General features: G+C 38.0%; 1 protein-coding gene across 3 annotated transcripts in view; it reads left to right on the top strand.

The window, feature by feature from the left end:
- bcas3 (BCAS3 microtubule associated cell migration factor) overlaps window positions 1-17258 on the top strand; it is a 361548-nt gene that overhangs the window by 2952 nt on the left and 341338 nt on the right. For all 3 annotated transcript variants that reach the window (XM_044353189.1, XM_044353190.1, XM_044353191.1), the window contains exons 2-7: window positions 473-562; window positions 948-1002; window positions 1911-1986; window positions 3366-3472; window positions 10650-10731; window positions 16433-16505. In XM_044353189.1, the coding sequence (XP_044209124.1) occupies window positions 492-562; window positions 948-1002; window positions 1911-1986; window positions 3366-3472; window positions 10650-10731; window positions 16433-16505 (464 nt within the window). In that variant the 5' untranslated portion in view covers window positions 473-491. The remainder of the gene's footprint in view (window positions 1-472; window positions 563-947; window positions 1003-1910; window positions 1987-3365; window positions 3473-10649; window positions 10732-16432; window positions 16506-17258) is intronic.

Genomic DNA, 17258 nt, shown 5'->3' with positions numbered 1-17258 from the left:
GACTGTTGGTCAGTCAAAACAATCAATTGAATGACGTTTCCTTTTACTCAGTTAGATTTTTCATTTGTCTCTGCCATTTTTCAGACAAATAATCCAAAATGTAAATGACATGTTGACATAGCACGTTCCTAATGTAAGTAACTGCTGCCTGTCCTCCACATGGTAACTGCTCAAAATTCTCAATATTTTGTATATGTTTGCATTCTGCATAAAAACAGAACATTTTTTTTGTCAGTGTCAGTTTGTCAACTAGTACAAGTGTAAATGAATTAGTAGTCTTGTTAGTATCCTCAGGGGTTAAAGTTCTCAGGCACCATGCCTGATTTCAGGCATAGAGCAGTTTTAAATTCATATAATACTTAATTCAATACATTGTACCCTGCCTGGACAACTTTTCAGGCTCGCAAATCTTTTCTTGCTTTAATCCCTATATCGTGCTTTCATGTTAAAATGTCTTTTTGTGTCTTTTTAGGATAAAAACGGGAGACAACATGGCATCGGACTCTCCACGCAGACCAAGTCGCTGTGCTGGAGGAGTTCTGGTGCGAGCACAAGCGGCTACGTAAGGACAGCAATCTGTTTTTCATCATAAATCCTTATAATCCAAATCTGTATATACCGGAGATTTATACAGTATGCCACTGTCCCCCTAGCACCAAGAATATGAAACAGCCTGCCTCAGCAACTTGGATTTTGGATAATACAGTGTCGTCTTTAAAATCACTCCTTAAATGCACTCCTTTAAATGTCAGTGTTTCCCTAGCATCCTTTTTTTTAAGTCCCCTACATATAGAATATTGATATTACAATATACTGTACTTCTTAATACATTTTCATACCATGGCTATCCACAGCAGTGGGAAAATATACATTGTGATTGGCTGTTTGACTGAGAATTGTCCATAAATGCATTATCATTAGTGATGACATGGTTATTTTTTTCACAGGGAGCAGTCTTACATGGAAAGTGTGGTGACCTTCCTACAAGATGTGGTCCCTCAGGTAACGCTCCCCTTTCCTATCTCTCTTCCTTGTTTATTCTCTCATACTAACAGCTGTTACAAGTTGTTTTCCAATTCCACACTGTGCTGTACTGATTCTAATTACAGTATTACTAATTGAGTAAGTTGTTTGCTAGTGCTAGAAAAGTGACTAACTTAAACATACTTAAGAAGTCACTATGCATACTAAAAATCTTTGTGTGTGTGTGTGTGTGTGTGTGTGTGTGTGTGTGTGTGTGTGTGTGTGTGTGTGTGTGAGACACTGTTGTTCCAAATTGCAATGCACTGAGGAAATGGAGGAGCAGGTGATGGTGAAAGAACTACCTCAGAAAACAAAAAACAAAAAATAAAATATATTAATGGATATTTCAACATCCATTTTACTTTCTCGTCGTGAAGTTTAATTGGTAGTGACATTCCAAAATTGTTGTTTGATTGACATCTTTTCCGTATATAATTCTTGATGTTTGTAGATATGCTTTGACATCAGAGATTGAACAGTCAGATGCCTAAAAGCTTTCAAATTTTAAGTTGCCAGAAAATCATTGTGCCAACAAGTGTTTTCAAAATGTCCCTGCTTGATATTGCCAGAACATCTTTAAATTGCATAATGAATAATCAGTGGGAGGTTTGATCTGAAACCATTATGGGAACTGCTGCATACCTGATCTTCCAGCCAAAAATAATGTACACTTTGCCTAGCTGCAATTTGTCTACCAGCTATTCTACCTGTAATCTGTCATCATTCTGATGGTTTATTCTACTATTAAAAATGCTTTTCTTTGCTTGACTAAATGTGGTAAACAGATTTTTGAATTGCTTGTTAGTTCATCTGATGATACAGACTGCATGGTATGTTGTGTAGTGTTGTTGCGTATATATTGCCCACTTTTGCTGTAATAATTCTAGGCATATACTGGGGCTCCGCCAACTGATGAAAAAGAGAAAATCATTTGGGTTCGATTTGAGAAAGCTGACATCAACGGTAAGTCAATATGAGTTTGAGTGAGTACTTAAAAACCCCTCTTTCAAAAAAGCTAAACTATAACAAAAAATAATATCTCTTTACTCTAATGAACACATTTTGACCACAACAAAAAAGAGTGTCCCATTCTCACCAATTAGGATGGTGTGTTAGGGCTTGTGTCCCTATAGCATTTTTCTCTGGTGGAGAAGCGCTGGCAGGGTGCTAGGGAGTGCTGAGATGAAGCACTTTGACGGTGAGAGAAAAAAATGTTGCGTGTGGATTTTGTTTCTGTGACAACAATATCTTGACAATTTCTGTGACAATACTCACCAGCAACATTCAGCGTCCAGCTGATCTGCTCACACAAATGGGCTTTTCTGTCTTTGTCATGATAGTTTCTGTCTGACATATCATAAAATCTAATATATGATTGGCTGCCTGAAAAGGAGTGACAGTGACGACACCGGCAGCTTTCTGAGTGCTCTGCAAAAAAAGACGCTGGGTGCAATGCTTTTTCTCTAGGCGGCTGCATGATGCCACATATGCTCTTTCCTCGTTGGGAGCAATTGAAAAAGGATGCTGCACTCAGAAAAAAACGCTATATGGACACAGCCTTAAGCTAATTTCTCAGTCAGAATTCTGGTACTTGACTGTCAGGAAATTAAACTTTTGCAAAGTTGTAATGTTTCATACTTTTGGATACATCTTGTATGCTTTTAAATATGTTGGCATTGAAGTTACCTGGTAACTTCACTCTGCTGGATGGCAAAACATGCTCTGCCATTTTTACCGTAGTTTAGGCCGGGCTGGGACATTTTTATGTATATCTCTTTCCAGTCTGGAGTTCTGTGAAACTACTATTTCATCATTGTTTCTATCACTGTTTTGCTCTTGCCACTGAGCTGACTTGAAATACATACAAGTATGGCTGGTAGTTTCAGGTTTAGGCTTACTGATGCTGCAGTACACTGTAGTCTTAAAACAACATATTTAATGTTTATTTATGAGAGAATAATACAGGAACAAAATAAAATTAAAAAAAGAATGGAAGAAGGTATGGAAGAACTACTACAAGTACAAAGTGAGAACAGAAATTGGAGATTCAAGAGAAAATTTTCCAGAATTTCTGATTGAAGTAAAAAGCAAAAAGAATTGCAATTAGATGTGAAAGTATTCAAAGACTTTTTCACTGTGAACTGATGCAAGGATTAAACAGGACAAACTAAATTAGACAGGACAAACTAAATTAAGTATAGGAAAGTGGTGTGATAATAAATAAAGATTATATGAAACATAGTCATAAAATGTAACAAAGCCTCATGTTAATCTGTTTTGTGTTCATCATCAATAATAATGATAAATGAAATGTTATTCTGTCTCACTCTTCATTTGCACAGACACTGCCAGGAACCCAGAGTTTATGGAGATGCACAGCGGCACCAGTGACCCTCCTCTTTGCCTCATGATCGGTTACACTGACGGGATGCAGATCTGGAGTTTATCTGTAAGTCATACACCTAATGGGCCTGTAAAACTGTGACCTCATCTGTTTTATAGCTTGATCCTCTTATCATAAGTTTTGATCACATTGATCAATTCTGATGAATACATGTGCTGAAAGATTCCTCAGCTCTCTTCTACAGTCCTAACATCTGATTGACTTTCTAAAAGTCAACATCACAAATAAGTAAAGTATTTTATATTCAACATTTTGACACACAAGTCTCTAAATAAAGTCTCTAGTCCTGTATCCTTTATGTAGAGATGTGTTACATTTCATTTATAAATCATATCAATCAGTTCACCTCATAGGTAAGTGTTAATATTTTGGGGTAAAACTCCATAAACTGTTAAAATATATGACCTATATGACCTAAATATATGACCTTATTCTGTACATAGCTATTGACATAGCTATGTACAATAGATTGTTCTGTCGTTAATATACTGTGTTTAAAATAAGCCTGTTAGGTATATTTTTATTGTGTGCACCTTCAACCAATGTTAACAAACTGTAAGATCAATTTAGTGGTGAGACATTACTTTCTCACTCTTTGGACTTGATTGACCATGTGTGTTATCATGTAATGTAAACATGATATCCTTGCTGGGTTCAAAAGTCAAACTTTTGCTCCACCTGGACATGTCAGGACGCGAGGAAACTGCAAAAATGAACGAGAATTATACCAAAATGCAACAATAAAGCAAAACGATACATGTTGAAATAGAGTACCTAGAATTACTGCTAATGTTTTAAATCATATGATTAATCAATAATATTATTAATCAATCTTTTTAATCACATTATATTTAACATTGGTGTCTCCACTGCACTTGGTTCAGCTCTTTCACTGCTGAAATTCAATACCCTGCTGTAGTGTAGCTTATTGTCCACTAGGTGGCATCATTGACCACATTATGCACAGTTTTTTTCAGTGTCTCCTAACCCACTACTCAGGGTTGTAACACAATTTGCAGAACTCTATTGAGCTTCTCTTTTTGTTTCTTAAAGAAACGTGGGGAGAAAACAAAAGAGGAGGGCAAATAAACAATAAGAGCTGAATGTGTGTTTTGGCTGACAGTACAGTAAGTGCAGCCAATCAAAAAGTAGTTTTTGGATTCTGACAGAGTGGCGATGACAACAGATGAACATGATTATAAAGCTCTTTTAATTCTACTCTTTCAGTTTCTCGTGGTTTCTAGTTTTTTAGCTCCAGGTGTTTTTGACCTGTCACCAGCAGTAATTTATTGCCAGCAGGCCATCAAGTGACTACCTGTGGTAAGATAAGTGTTCTTGCTAATAGAGAGGTGCCACTAACCAAACAAAAGTATGCATATACATTCACAAATAATATCCAGATTGTACAGTACATCAGATATATAGTTATGTCACTTTACAACTCCTTTCTGCCTTCAAGCATACATACAGTACAGTAGTTACACACATAAATGCATACTAATGTGAGCCATGTGGACTAATTTAAACAATTATTTAAACAGTTAATATAGACAAAATAGACACGTGTCAGTGGTACACAGCAGTAACAATATCAGGGCCATTATCATGAGTCAAATTAGACTACAGCATAAAGCCAGTACATATAGTCTCTAATTGTAAAACACTTAATTTCTATAGTACAATCTATGCATAAAATGCAACACAGAATCATAACATTTACAATAAAACAAGGATAAATAGAGTAAAATAGGAAGTTGAATAAAAAGTTTGGATAAGACCAGACAAAATAACTGTTAGGTAAAAACACCTTAGGAGAAAGCAACATCAAAAAGATCAACAGAGTCTATATGTTTTTACATGAAAGGGGACAGGTGAGAGATAGACATGAGAAATTCCAATTCAGTTCAACACCACAGACTACAGCCTTTCAAACTACCATAGAGAAATAATAATAAGAATAATCGTTACTATTATTTATTTGTATAAGTGTATCTGTTGCAGGTGTATGGGATTGGGTTTCATTAGGTAGCTTGTTGGATATGATCACTCTTCAGGTGTAATTTGAAATGTAGCCACAAGATGGAGACCTTTTGATAATCTGGGACATTGTAATGGAGGTGATTTAGGTTAACATGATCTCTGTTACTTACAGGTCATGTTTGGTGTACTACAGAGATTGAATCATATAAAATAAATACATGAAAACAACGGCTCAAAAACTATACTCATACAGTCATTACTGCATAATATAAATGCTCTCTTGTGGTTAATATTTATTTTTGCAGCCCTGTATGTTGAAATACTTGTTCTCTTCAAACATGCTCTCACGACTGGGATAATTTTGAACCTCAAAACCCTTCCCAAGAAGCTATGGCAAGATATCTTATTTAGAAAATTCACTTCTTTAAAGTCAGTCTTGGAAAATCATTAGAAGATTTCATCTGCTTGGCGACTTAACAAATTACCCACAACGCTGTGAAGGCCTCGCTCACCGAGTATCGCCTTTCATGTAGAGGCTGTCACTGAAACATGCAAACTTCACATACATCCTGTGAGATCTAAACACACCAAAGTCCTTAATCAGTCTCTTTATAAACATCCACGAGCTGCGGGTAAAAGGACACACTCTTACTTTATCTGTGAACACACACAGGCGGTGGCCTCTCACATCAGTGTGATGTGGCAACTCCTGTGCTGCTAGCAGATTTTCTGTTGTACTTATTGTGGTGCAGCAGGGGATTACAGCTGTTTTAGCCACACTACACACACCCAGTGAAAATATAAGCTTGGTGAGGCTCCTCTGCCTTTCAGTTTCAGTTGAACTTGACACCAATTCTGGTTCACACAGCACAGCCCGGCCTGTTATCACACGCCGTCCTTCCTCATTGTTTTTCTTTCAGTTTAGAAAGTTTACGGGATGTTTCTGGGCTGTGTTTTTTCGCAGGGTTTTAAGTAAGCACTGAAGGTGCCTTGGTCTCTGGCTCTTGAGTGGCTGTGAAGTGTTTGTGACAGTTGCTAAGCCAACACCCTCTGTAATGGCTCAGCAGAGTACGAGCGTACACGTGTACACACACTCTTTCACACACTCATGAGATGAGGACTCTGACTGGTTGTATGGATGCTGACAGAGGTGTTTAGGTGATGTAGATTGCCGTCGCCTCACACTGGAGAGGTGTGAGGCGACGCCGCAGCCTGATAAGAGGCAGACTGCCGTGGACTAATTGTCTGTCTGCATATGTGTTGAGATGAAATAACCTGCTGTGAAGAAAGGTGTCTGCGGCGAGTGTCGGCATCAGTGGAAGTGCTGGGGACATGGAGCTGTGTTGCGGAAATGTTTGAACTCCACAATCCAGATTTAGGTTTAAGAGGTCTCAGTATATGATTTAAGATAAGAAGTTTGTTAAACGGACTCTGAAGTGTTAGACGTCGCTGCTCAAATGTGTCATATCTGTCATTTGTAAAGGTAACAAGCAAGGCCTCCTGTTTTTTATTTGAAGCATACATTGCAGTTTCTGTGCTCCATCCCAAAGAAATGCCCCTCTGCTGAAAATGGATTTCTTTAAAAGTATTAGTGAGTCTCAATATTTACAAGCAAAAAAAAGGAAAGCAGAATCCATTTATGTTGACAGTAACTGTATGTCCTCAAAAATGTACAACAAACATTGTTGCAAATAATGAATAATAATAAAAATAAATGATCTGGGATGCTGTAATGGGAAGTAACTGACAGCCAGTAATACTCTGTTCAAACCCAACTTTTGAATCCTTCCTTGTTAACCTCTGTTCCATAGTGGTTATTCTTGTCTTTTAATTTAAACTGTGTTAGTGCCAGATTTGATGGAAATGATGACGGTGTTCATGTTCATATCTGTCACAATCCTTAAGCCTGGACCTAGAAATGATCTTAATATATGGAACAAATACATTGTAAAATGGAAATAAGACAGCATTGTTTTACCCACATCCAAGCCCTTATTTATTTAATTCCGCTTAAGGAAATTAGTTTTTGTTATGATCATTGAAATTTGAAATTAAAACATTTAACCAGTCCTGCAAACCTTTTTGACATGTCTACTAACTGTAACTGAATGTTCATTTAATTTCTGGATGCCCTCCCTGAGATGCCTCACCTAAAAAAAAAAAAAAAGTGTTTTTCTGTTTGATTTGCAGCTCAGCATCATAAGTAGTGCCGCATCAGTCCAAGCCTGTGTACTCTTAGTGTTTTAGTGCTGCACGTTATGGAAGCCCACGAACAAGCACCTGTTACTGTCCAATCCCCAGAGCACCTGCTCCAACCAAACATCCAATATGTCCAGCACTGTGTTTGTGAGTGTGCTCACTTGTGAATATGGCCCAGATATCTGTTCACAGCTTATGGCATTACATCGAGAGATTAAAACAGAACAGCAGACACTGTGATTCCGCAGAAACATCCGATCCACAAATGAAATGAATATAATGAATAACTGTATGCAGGGAGAACAACTTTGAAAAGCAATTTGGCATATTGCATACGCCGGGGCCACTAATGTAATGGTGGGAATGTTGTTGATGGCAGTGGATGTCACACAGAGCCATGTAAGGCGAGGAAGAGCGGCAGGATAATGCACAATAACCCGGCGCATTAACCTCCGGCCCTCCCCTGTTCTCATTTTAATCCAGTAAATTCCATTATTCCCCCTCGCAGGTCCATTTGCCTGTATAGGAATCCTGCCCTGCTGCCAACCTCCCTTTATTCCTGCTATCAATGCTCGTGTCTCCAGTGTTAATCTACCACCGCTGGGCCTCAAGCACTTTGAATAAAAACACAGCTCCAAATCCGCCACTTTGAAAAGGCTACTAATTGCACAAAAGAGCGATCATCCCTTCAGATGGGTTTAAAGATTTAAAACAAACAGATTAAAGCACTAGTAAAGTGATAATGCAGGTTTCACTGTAATTTAACGCATAAAAGAAGAACAAAAGTGGGGCATTCAGCGCTTAGAACAATGTGCCATTACACACGCCAGACACTGCCAAGAGCTACACAGGCCATTGACCTAATATACTGGCATCACATATGAACACATGAAGTCTAAACCGGGCCGGCTGGGCAGACACACAGACATCCATTAAAGTGCTTTACACTGTGGTTGTATTTCCTCTGTAATAAAGACCAGAAATGCAGCAAACTTTAAAATCCTCACTAATAGGGCAGTCTTTAGTGTTAATCCCTAAATGTGTAATAAAGCCTGTGCAAATGTGCTGGAATGCACTTGTTTGATCAGTGAATCTGGTTGATGAACAGAAGTTTTAGTAGTAATAAAACACAAAGACACTCAGCCCATACTTCAAGCATCAAATGTAAAACAATCAAACACTTAGACAACAGCTACTACTAATGTATTATTCATTTTCCTGCCAATTTTTGTGTAAGCTCAGTTCCAAGCCTTTTAATCGTCGCCCCTATCACTGATTTTTTTTCAGTAATTCAAATAGACGTCACACTGAGTAAAAGCAAAATGGCAGTTTAATCTGTTTAAGTTTTAATTTAATTGTCAGGCTAGAAATGTGTCTTCTAGCACTGAGTATTGAAAACTGTCAGGTACCAAAAATTTGGATGGGATGCTTGTGGTCAGGTTCTTGATGTTGTTTGCTTACTTATTGATCAGATATTTCCTAATTTTAAAAAGGAAAAAGTTCTGCTGCTTTGTGTTAAAACCAAATGTTGTTCTTTGTTTTTGTATCTACTGAAACTCAGGTCTTGTATTAGTACTGGTATGGTTAAAATAGAATAAAACCCAGCCTTATGTACAAGGCTGGAGCCAGGATTTTTAGTCTCCCCAATGCTTCCCTCAACATTCTAAAAATTTAGTCTAGGAACTAAAAAGAAAATCTCTAAAATTTCATCATGACTTGGATTTCACATATTTATTTATTCAGTAAACTGTGCAATTTGACTTTTGGCAAATTTGATGTACCAACATGACAGGCTTAATGGTGTTTAATCCTTCTCCTCTCTGCCAGAGACAAATTTCTGGGGGACAGTGTTGAAGCTTTATTTACTTATTATTTACTATTACTAAAGATAGTCAAATTTAAAGATACTGATTCTGTAAAAAATACTGGAATTTCCTTACAAATGTATGTTTTTTATTGCTTGTAGAATGTATTGGTATTATCATCCAAAAATATGATATAAAGGGATTATTGTCTATTATTGAAGAGGCGGAAATGCCAGTTTCTGTACCAGTATTAGCCCTTGTAAGGAATGGGTGTGGCCATAATCACAGACATGTCCCAGTGTTCAGTAGCTGACTTGCTAGCTTGACAGCAAGAAATTGGTGGAGTGGTCAAAAAGCATTTTAGGAAGTACAGAAAAGTACATACAGCCAAAACTTAATTCATACCATCTCATCAACAACCTGCTGAACGTGACAGACACCCTCCAACATTCAGTGATGAGAGTAAAGGTGAATGATTTGAACAAACACTTAAGCTTCTTATGCTCATCAAAAACAAAAGGTAATCTTGGGAGATTTTCACATCTGTTGGGAACACTGGTGAGAGTGCTTTCTTCTGCTTACAGTCAGACTGGGGCAGAGACATCATGAACTGCTGCCCACTTGGCATCCTCAACCTTTCCTTGTTGGCTGTGTCACAGTGAGTGTAGGCAGTTCGTTTGCATTGCAATGCCACTGGGCCTTTTATTCTGTGCTCGGTAGATTTTACTTTGTGGTTTGGCTGGAACTTCAACTACCAGACTGCCCTTGTTCCCCTCCCTCCCTGCATTCCCTTGTCTCTCTCTATGAAAAGCCGGTTCCACATAGTTGGTATATATTATTTTTCTTACAGTGTGAACAAATAAGTATTTGTCGTTTTTGTCGTTCCGCAGAAACCTCCACAGGATTATATCCTTCATGGTGGTTTCACACTTAGTTTTGTAGAGTATGAAAAAATAGCTCCACAAATTAGTCAATAATAATCTCTGATCAAAGGTGTAATTATTTATTACCAGACACACACACTCAGACATCAAAAGACATCTATGAATATGTGATGTGGCCACTGGTGGACAACATCACTGCAACTCTTATGGCTGAATATTTGAGGTTTAGGCTTAACTTGGTGGTTGTGTAATGTAATGTCTGTGTGTCATGTGTAAAGGTTCTCTTTTCTCTGATGGACCTGATGTGTAAACATACTCCCCTACATGAGTGTTAATTCAAATAATTTCCTTCAGTTGGCAGGGGAGGCCCAAGAGCTGTTCTCTGTGCGCCATGGTCCAGTGAGAGCTGCTCGCATTCTGCCAGCCCCTCATATCAGTGAGTATCTTCATAAGCTTAAAGGGATAGTTTGGATTTTTTGAAGTGGGTTTGTATGAGGTAGTTATCCATAGTCACTGTATTACCTACAGTAGATTTGGGTCAACACCCCCCAAGTTTGGAGAAGCAAACAGGAATACTGGCACGGAAGCTAAGCACTGTACTGCTGTGGACGAGGCTAGCAGCAAAACGTATTTCAGCCACCTAAAAAAAAAAGGCCCACCTAAAAAATCAATATCAGCTTATTCCTACGCATGCTGTGCACTGTATTACGCCGGTGCAGCAATTTCTGACCCAACTATTGATAAGTGCCTCATACAACCCCACTTCAAAAAATCCAAACTATCCCTTTAACTCCTGCATCAATATGGAACTGCCAACACTGATGCACACGCTGCATATTCTGACTTGAAGCTTTGAGCAGTATATGTGCATGTTTTTTTTTTCTAAATTGGATATATGACTTTTAATGTATCATGAAGTTGTAAATGCTGCACCCTCAATGTAGTCAATTTCAGACTTTCCATTGTAGTGGTATTTATATTGTTCTTCAAACACCATACATGTTTTTCAATTTCATTTGTTTTACTTCACAATACCGTCGTCAGTTGAAATAAAATTTAGATTTTAAAGGGTTGGTTTGACATTTTGGGAACTAATACTTATTAGTGCCGACTGCTGAATCAGCCAGGCCCATATTAGCTCATTGCAGATGTAGGGATATCAGCATATATGTCAACTGATAAATAACAAGAAATTGAAGTACAGAAATGCCAATGATATGTTTAGAAATCGTCTCATGATTCTATAGTTAGTCCACCAGAGAGTAATGACAAGTTGTAAATCGTCCCGTACAGTACATTTCTTGATCCCAATCAATTGTTTTCATTTAAGGCAAAATTATCAAAAATGTTTAAATGAATATCTGCTAATACATCATTACTGGATATTTAAATTCTCAAATATCAATATTGGTACTGGTCTCAAAAACCTTGTATTGGGCTATAATCCTTATTCTCTTTCTTTCTGAGAGTTACCATTCTTGTGTCTGTATAGTAAATATGAAGATACAGCCAACAGCCAGTTAGCTTAGCATGAAGACTGGAAACAGCTATCCTGACTCCGCCCAAAGGTAAAAAAATACAGGTACCAGCATCCATAGCTCACTAATGAACATGTTTCATCTGTTTATTTCATACAAAATGTGCTGGACTATTATTTGGCTGGGACCAGTGACTTCCTTGAGTCCTGTTGTCACAGTGAGGTTGCCAGGCAACCAACGGAGACTCTATGTATGTACAGACATGAGTGTGGTACTGGTATTCTCATTTAACTCTCTGCAAGAAAGCACATTTACTGAAATGTTGCAATATTCCTTTAAGGGCCACATCCTAGCATCTACTCTGGATGGGGCTGTATCCAAGTATGCAGCCCCAAGATAATATAGCCAGGCCTATACCTTCAACTAGACAGAAACTCAGCTGTTTTCACCTTGTCTCTCCACAAGAACTGCCACCCACAATGTCCCATAGCTGCTTTTTACTTCCAGAGAGGATAAATCTAGATGACAGAAGTACCTGTGTGTACTTTTAGACACATTCTCTTTGTAAGTCCTCTGACGTGTTTTTCGGCATAATTTTAAACAGTCTGTCCTGGAAAAACCCTCTTTGGTTAACTTGATTTCAACATTCAAGGTCGACACTTAAAATTAAATTTTGTATGGCACATCTTAATGCAGTTTTGGGTTGTGGGGCATTTTAAGTGGTGCTATATCATTAAAATTAAAGACTGCCTTATGCTGCCTCATCCTAATGTTAAAGTCAATCTACGATTAGTGTTGGCCTGCTCTCAGTCAGTGGTGGCAAGCCTCTGAAGTCAGTGCTTCCTCGCTGCCAAAGCTTCGCTGGAAGCCTCTCACTGTGCCTTAGCTATTAAGTTTGCAGTCTCGCTCTAACTCTTCAGAGTCTAAATCCTCTCTTTAAGATTCTCTAATAGTTTTTTTTTAGGTAGACATGCATGTAATGGTATTTTCTTTTTCTTACTGTAACCTATGCCGCTTCTTTTACTTACTCAAATGTGGTGCTGCCTAATGCCTTTGTAGATACCCAAAACATTAAAAATGAATCGGAATTTTAGATGTCAGCCTGTCTTAAAGGAGTAAGGGTTCCTTTGTAGCTGCCATTTTACAGCAGAGTTAAACAGTTATGCAGGAAGAAATCTAAAATTGAAGAGGAAGAGATACCAATTCTTCTATCAATAAACAATAAGTTAATGCTGCCAGAAGACACGTTGCATTCATAGTAAGTGCCAAAAGTCATTCTGGGAAAGTAGGGAATCAACTGAGGTATGCAGAAGTCGATAAGAAAGGTTGGAGAAATGTGGGTATGCTAAATATTACATTACAGTTCATAATGAAATAACCCCTGGAATCCAATGAACATAACAAATTGATGATATGTAACAGAAATGAGTGTCTGAACATGGATGCCTTCATCCTCTTCTATTTTTCAGCCTTTCCTTCACCCTTGTATCACTGACTCCATTGTCCTATTGTATTGTGACATGTTTTACTTTTGAAGGAGTCAATGACAGAGTCGTGTCTGCTTGGTTTTGCATTGCATATTATTATTGTATTATCTAACTCAGTTGCCAGTACATGACATGAAATGTACATGAAATCATTGTGCTTAATTTACCATGCCAGATTTTTATTTGAAATTTCTAAGCTGAACCCTGTCATCATTTTGCCATTATGTTTATTCTGTGGAGGACATATTAAAACTGACCAATGTTTTCTGTATCTCAAGAACTCACCCTCATTAGATCTGGAAAACTCTGCCAACAAGCTTAAAGATACCCCATGGGCCCCCACTTTGTTGTTCTTGTGCGCAAGGACATACATGCACACACGGGTGACACAATACACAATTACACTGTGTGTCTCTAAACACTGTACTTAAATGACATCTATTGGACATTCCTATTAGTTTTGTTTTTGGGGTGGCAGAAGTTACACCTTCATCATTATTATTGGTCAGTGGGGTTTGGTGAGCTCATGTTATTCCAGCACAGCTGCACCCACCTTCAACCTGAGCAGAAGTCTAGTCCTCCACAATTAGCGTGAACAACTGTGTGTGTGTATGTGTGTACAAAGGCTCTAATTTATAAGCATAACTATGCTCTGCAAGCTGATGACCAATGAACACTCAAGTCACTAGTTTTGTAGCCACACCTAGTGATGTGCTTAAGCCATGTTATGCATGTAATTGGTGGACAAATACAATTTTTAACAGGGTAACTTCTTAGTCGTACATGGCGATGAAAGGCCTTGTAGTGGAGACTGTAGTGTACTGGAGATTTTCTACATTAGGAAGCAGCATTTCTGAATTCTCCAATTGAAAAGATGCAGAAATGAAAAGAGGATGAACACAGACATATTTGAGAATGTATTGAATACTTCTTTTCAAATAAAAGTAGTTTTACCTAAGATAGACAATTTAATTATCTCAACTAAATGTTCTGTAGTCTGTAAACACCCCAAATTCTTTCTGTGTTAATAGAAAGGGATTTCCAACTCCTTTAAAAAGGAATGCACATAAAGTTGTGTGAGGTTATATATTAAAAATTCTGCTTCCACAACTGCTTATGTTAATCTGGTTTCCACATTTTATATTCTAAACAACTGGCGCATCGATGACACTGAAATATTTAATTTCATTTGTAATGTCTCCTCAAACAGTAAAATAGTCACATTGATGGCAAACAAATGTTTCAGTTTATTCCACTGTCTCTGTCAGATGCTGGAAAGTTGAATGCTGTATGAATAGAAGTGTTCGTACACTCAAAGCCACGGTGCAAATGGTTTTGTTGTTCCACTGATTAGATCCTTTCCAGACATGAAGTTTAAATTTCATCTCTGCAGGTGTCAATCAGTGCTGTGAAAGCTGCCATGTAGCCCCGCTGGTTTGTGGCATTTTTTTCGGTGAGAAAATCGGCTTTTTGTTCTCCCGCCATGTTCCGGTCTTTTGGCATATTTCAACAGCACACAATGGCAGCATTTGAAGAGCACTGGAAATGGATGAAAGCAAACCATAGTAATAAGAAGCAGCAGATAGCCCCGACACATGAGGGGAGCAATTCTCTCAGCAGAAAATAAATATGAATTGTACTACTGGAGGGAAGGACACTGATTGCAATCTGCTAGGGCGCAAACACTGTTGTACTGTGGTGAGCCATTAAAAGGCCAATTGTCTGTGATGCGAGGCTGTGGGTGGGCGGACTTAGAAAGACCCGAAAATAGGTGTTGATTATAATAAGGCAAGGTCCCCCTTTCCTAGAATAGAGGAGGAAGTGCTGGTTTTCCAAAGGGAGTAAATGCGTTTATCCACATCCTCTCTGGAGTTTACAACCTATGATCTTCCGTTGTCTTGGAAAATGAGGCAACACTGTTCCCTGATTGATAACAAATGAGCATTGAGGAAATGTGAAAATATAAATATATATATATGTATATATAACAATATGTATCATAGGTCTTTGTGCTCTTTTTCAGTGAAGGTCAGTTTGTATGTCCTCACAGAGCAGCTACACTTGGGATGCTCCCACACTGTACAAGTAATTTTATGAAGTTTAACAATAAGCATATTGTCTCTAATGTTTCAGGCCATGTTACAGCATAATCAAAACATGCACACATCCTCACTGTTACATTCAAACAAGTCCTCATGGAAGTCAGCCGTACTTGCTTCAATTACCGTCCATTACAGTAGTAATCAAATCAAAGTCTCTCTATTCATCAAATATTGCATTTTTTCCCAAAAAGTTTATTTTAGTTAATGTGCCATTTCACTAAGTCTCTGAGAGTCATATTTATGTTACAGCTCAATATCTTGAGTGGGAATGATGTCTGATGACAGAAACATGAAAGAAGAAAGGACCCTGTCGGGAGTGTTAAAGGCTGGTAGGGAAGGCACATTTGCTCTCACGCCATACCACAGGAACTCAGGCTGATTACTGTCAAGCCTCAAATTACAGTTCTCTAAAGGGTAACATCTTCCTCAATCTAAGCACCCCCATCCCCTCAATCCCCTGATCCTCCACCCATCTTCAAGAATGAGACAATTAGGGAAAATATGGGATCAGTCCACTTAATGCAACATGTTTTCTCTTCATTTTTTTAAATATGCCTTCTGGGTTTTTACCATACTGTAATTCCACCCTAAAACCCCAAAACAAACAACGAAATAGACCAAAAGTCTTACGCCCTGTTGCAACGTTCAGAAGTTTTCTCCTGCTTTTTTCAGTCATGTCATTTCTGTACGACAAGACTGTTTCCTTTTCAAGTTTCCTTTTCAAAGCTCACACAGTAGATGATCAGAAAAAAAAGGTACAGTATTGTGTATGTGGATTGCACGTTTTGGCTTGTAAGGAGAGTGGTCCATTAACTTGCAAAATAAGGCCTGATTTGGGAAGAAAAAAAAAATCTGTATTCATCAAAAAGAATTTGTGACCATAATTGAATTACATGGCAACAGTAGTAATGTAATCAGCACGTTTCCTGTCATGGTAATAGGCTGCCTGTTGAATGAGGGTGGGCAGCACTAGAGGCCTCACATGTTCGTTTAAAGAATGTCCCTCTTTGTTGTGTGCAGATCATTCTGTTTCTCATCTGCCTCTTCCCCTGACTCCTCTTCTTCCTCAGGTCCTCAGAAGATGGACAGTTTTGCTGACAAGAGGCCCCTGCTGGGAGTTTGCAAGAGCACAGGGTCCTCTGGGTGAGTTCACATATAATAATAAAGCTGACATCACTTCCTTTCTTAACTGGATCCTAAATGTTTTTAATGGCTGTAGTTCTTTACAATGAAGGTCTCCTATCAGGTGGAACTCTAATATACACACACACACACACACATATATATATATATATATATATATATATATATATGCATATATACACACACATACACACACACACACACATATGTGTGTGTGTGTGTGTGTGTATACGTATATATGTATGGTAAAATATACAATAAAACTACACCACTACTATACATCTTTTTGTACTTTTGACCAACTTTATCTGAATATTTGTTGGACCAGGTTAAATAAAAAACAATGAAACACAGATTATATACACATATCAGTTTAAAAAAAAACATGTAAACATAATATACATAAAATAGATTAAAATAATCAATAAGAATGTTACAATTTCCTTAGTACAAATGTGAAGTGCTTATTTGGCTTAGTTGAAGCATATGAATACAAAACACAAAGGGGCTTAAAAGGGGACCTATTGTGCTTTTCCATATTTTCAGTCATGTACATAATGTCACAATATCAGATGTTCACATATGTAGAAGTAATCCATGTGAGCAAAAAACACCGGCTACAGACTGCTCTGAACACTTGGTTTCCAAAGTTTTTTTCTACTTTCAGTCTGAGCCGACATCGGCTTGTGACGGGTTTCTTTATATGGTCATCTGCCCCACGCACAGTGCGAGTACACCGCTCCGCTCTGCTAA

Source organism: Thunnus albacares, chromosome 6 (assembly GCF_914725855.1).
Source record: "Thunnus albacares chromosome 6, fThuAlb1.1, whole genome shotgun sequence".
Classification (NCBI taxonomy): Eukaryota; Metazoa; Chordata; class Actinopteri; order Scombriformes; family Scombridae; genus Thunnus; species Thunnus albacares.
The sequence above is the reverse complement of the archived record's forward strand: the minus strand, read 5'-3'. Positions and strand labels throughout refer to the sequence as shown.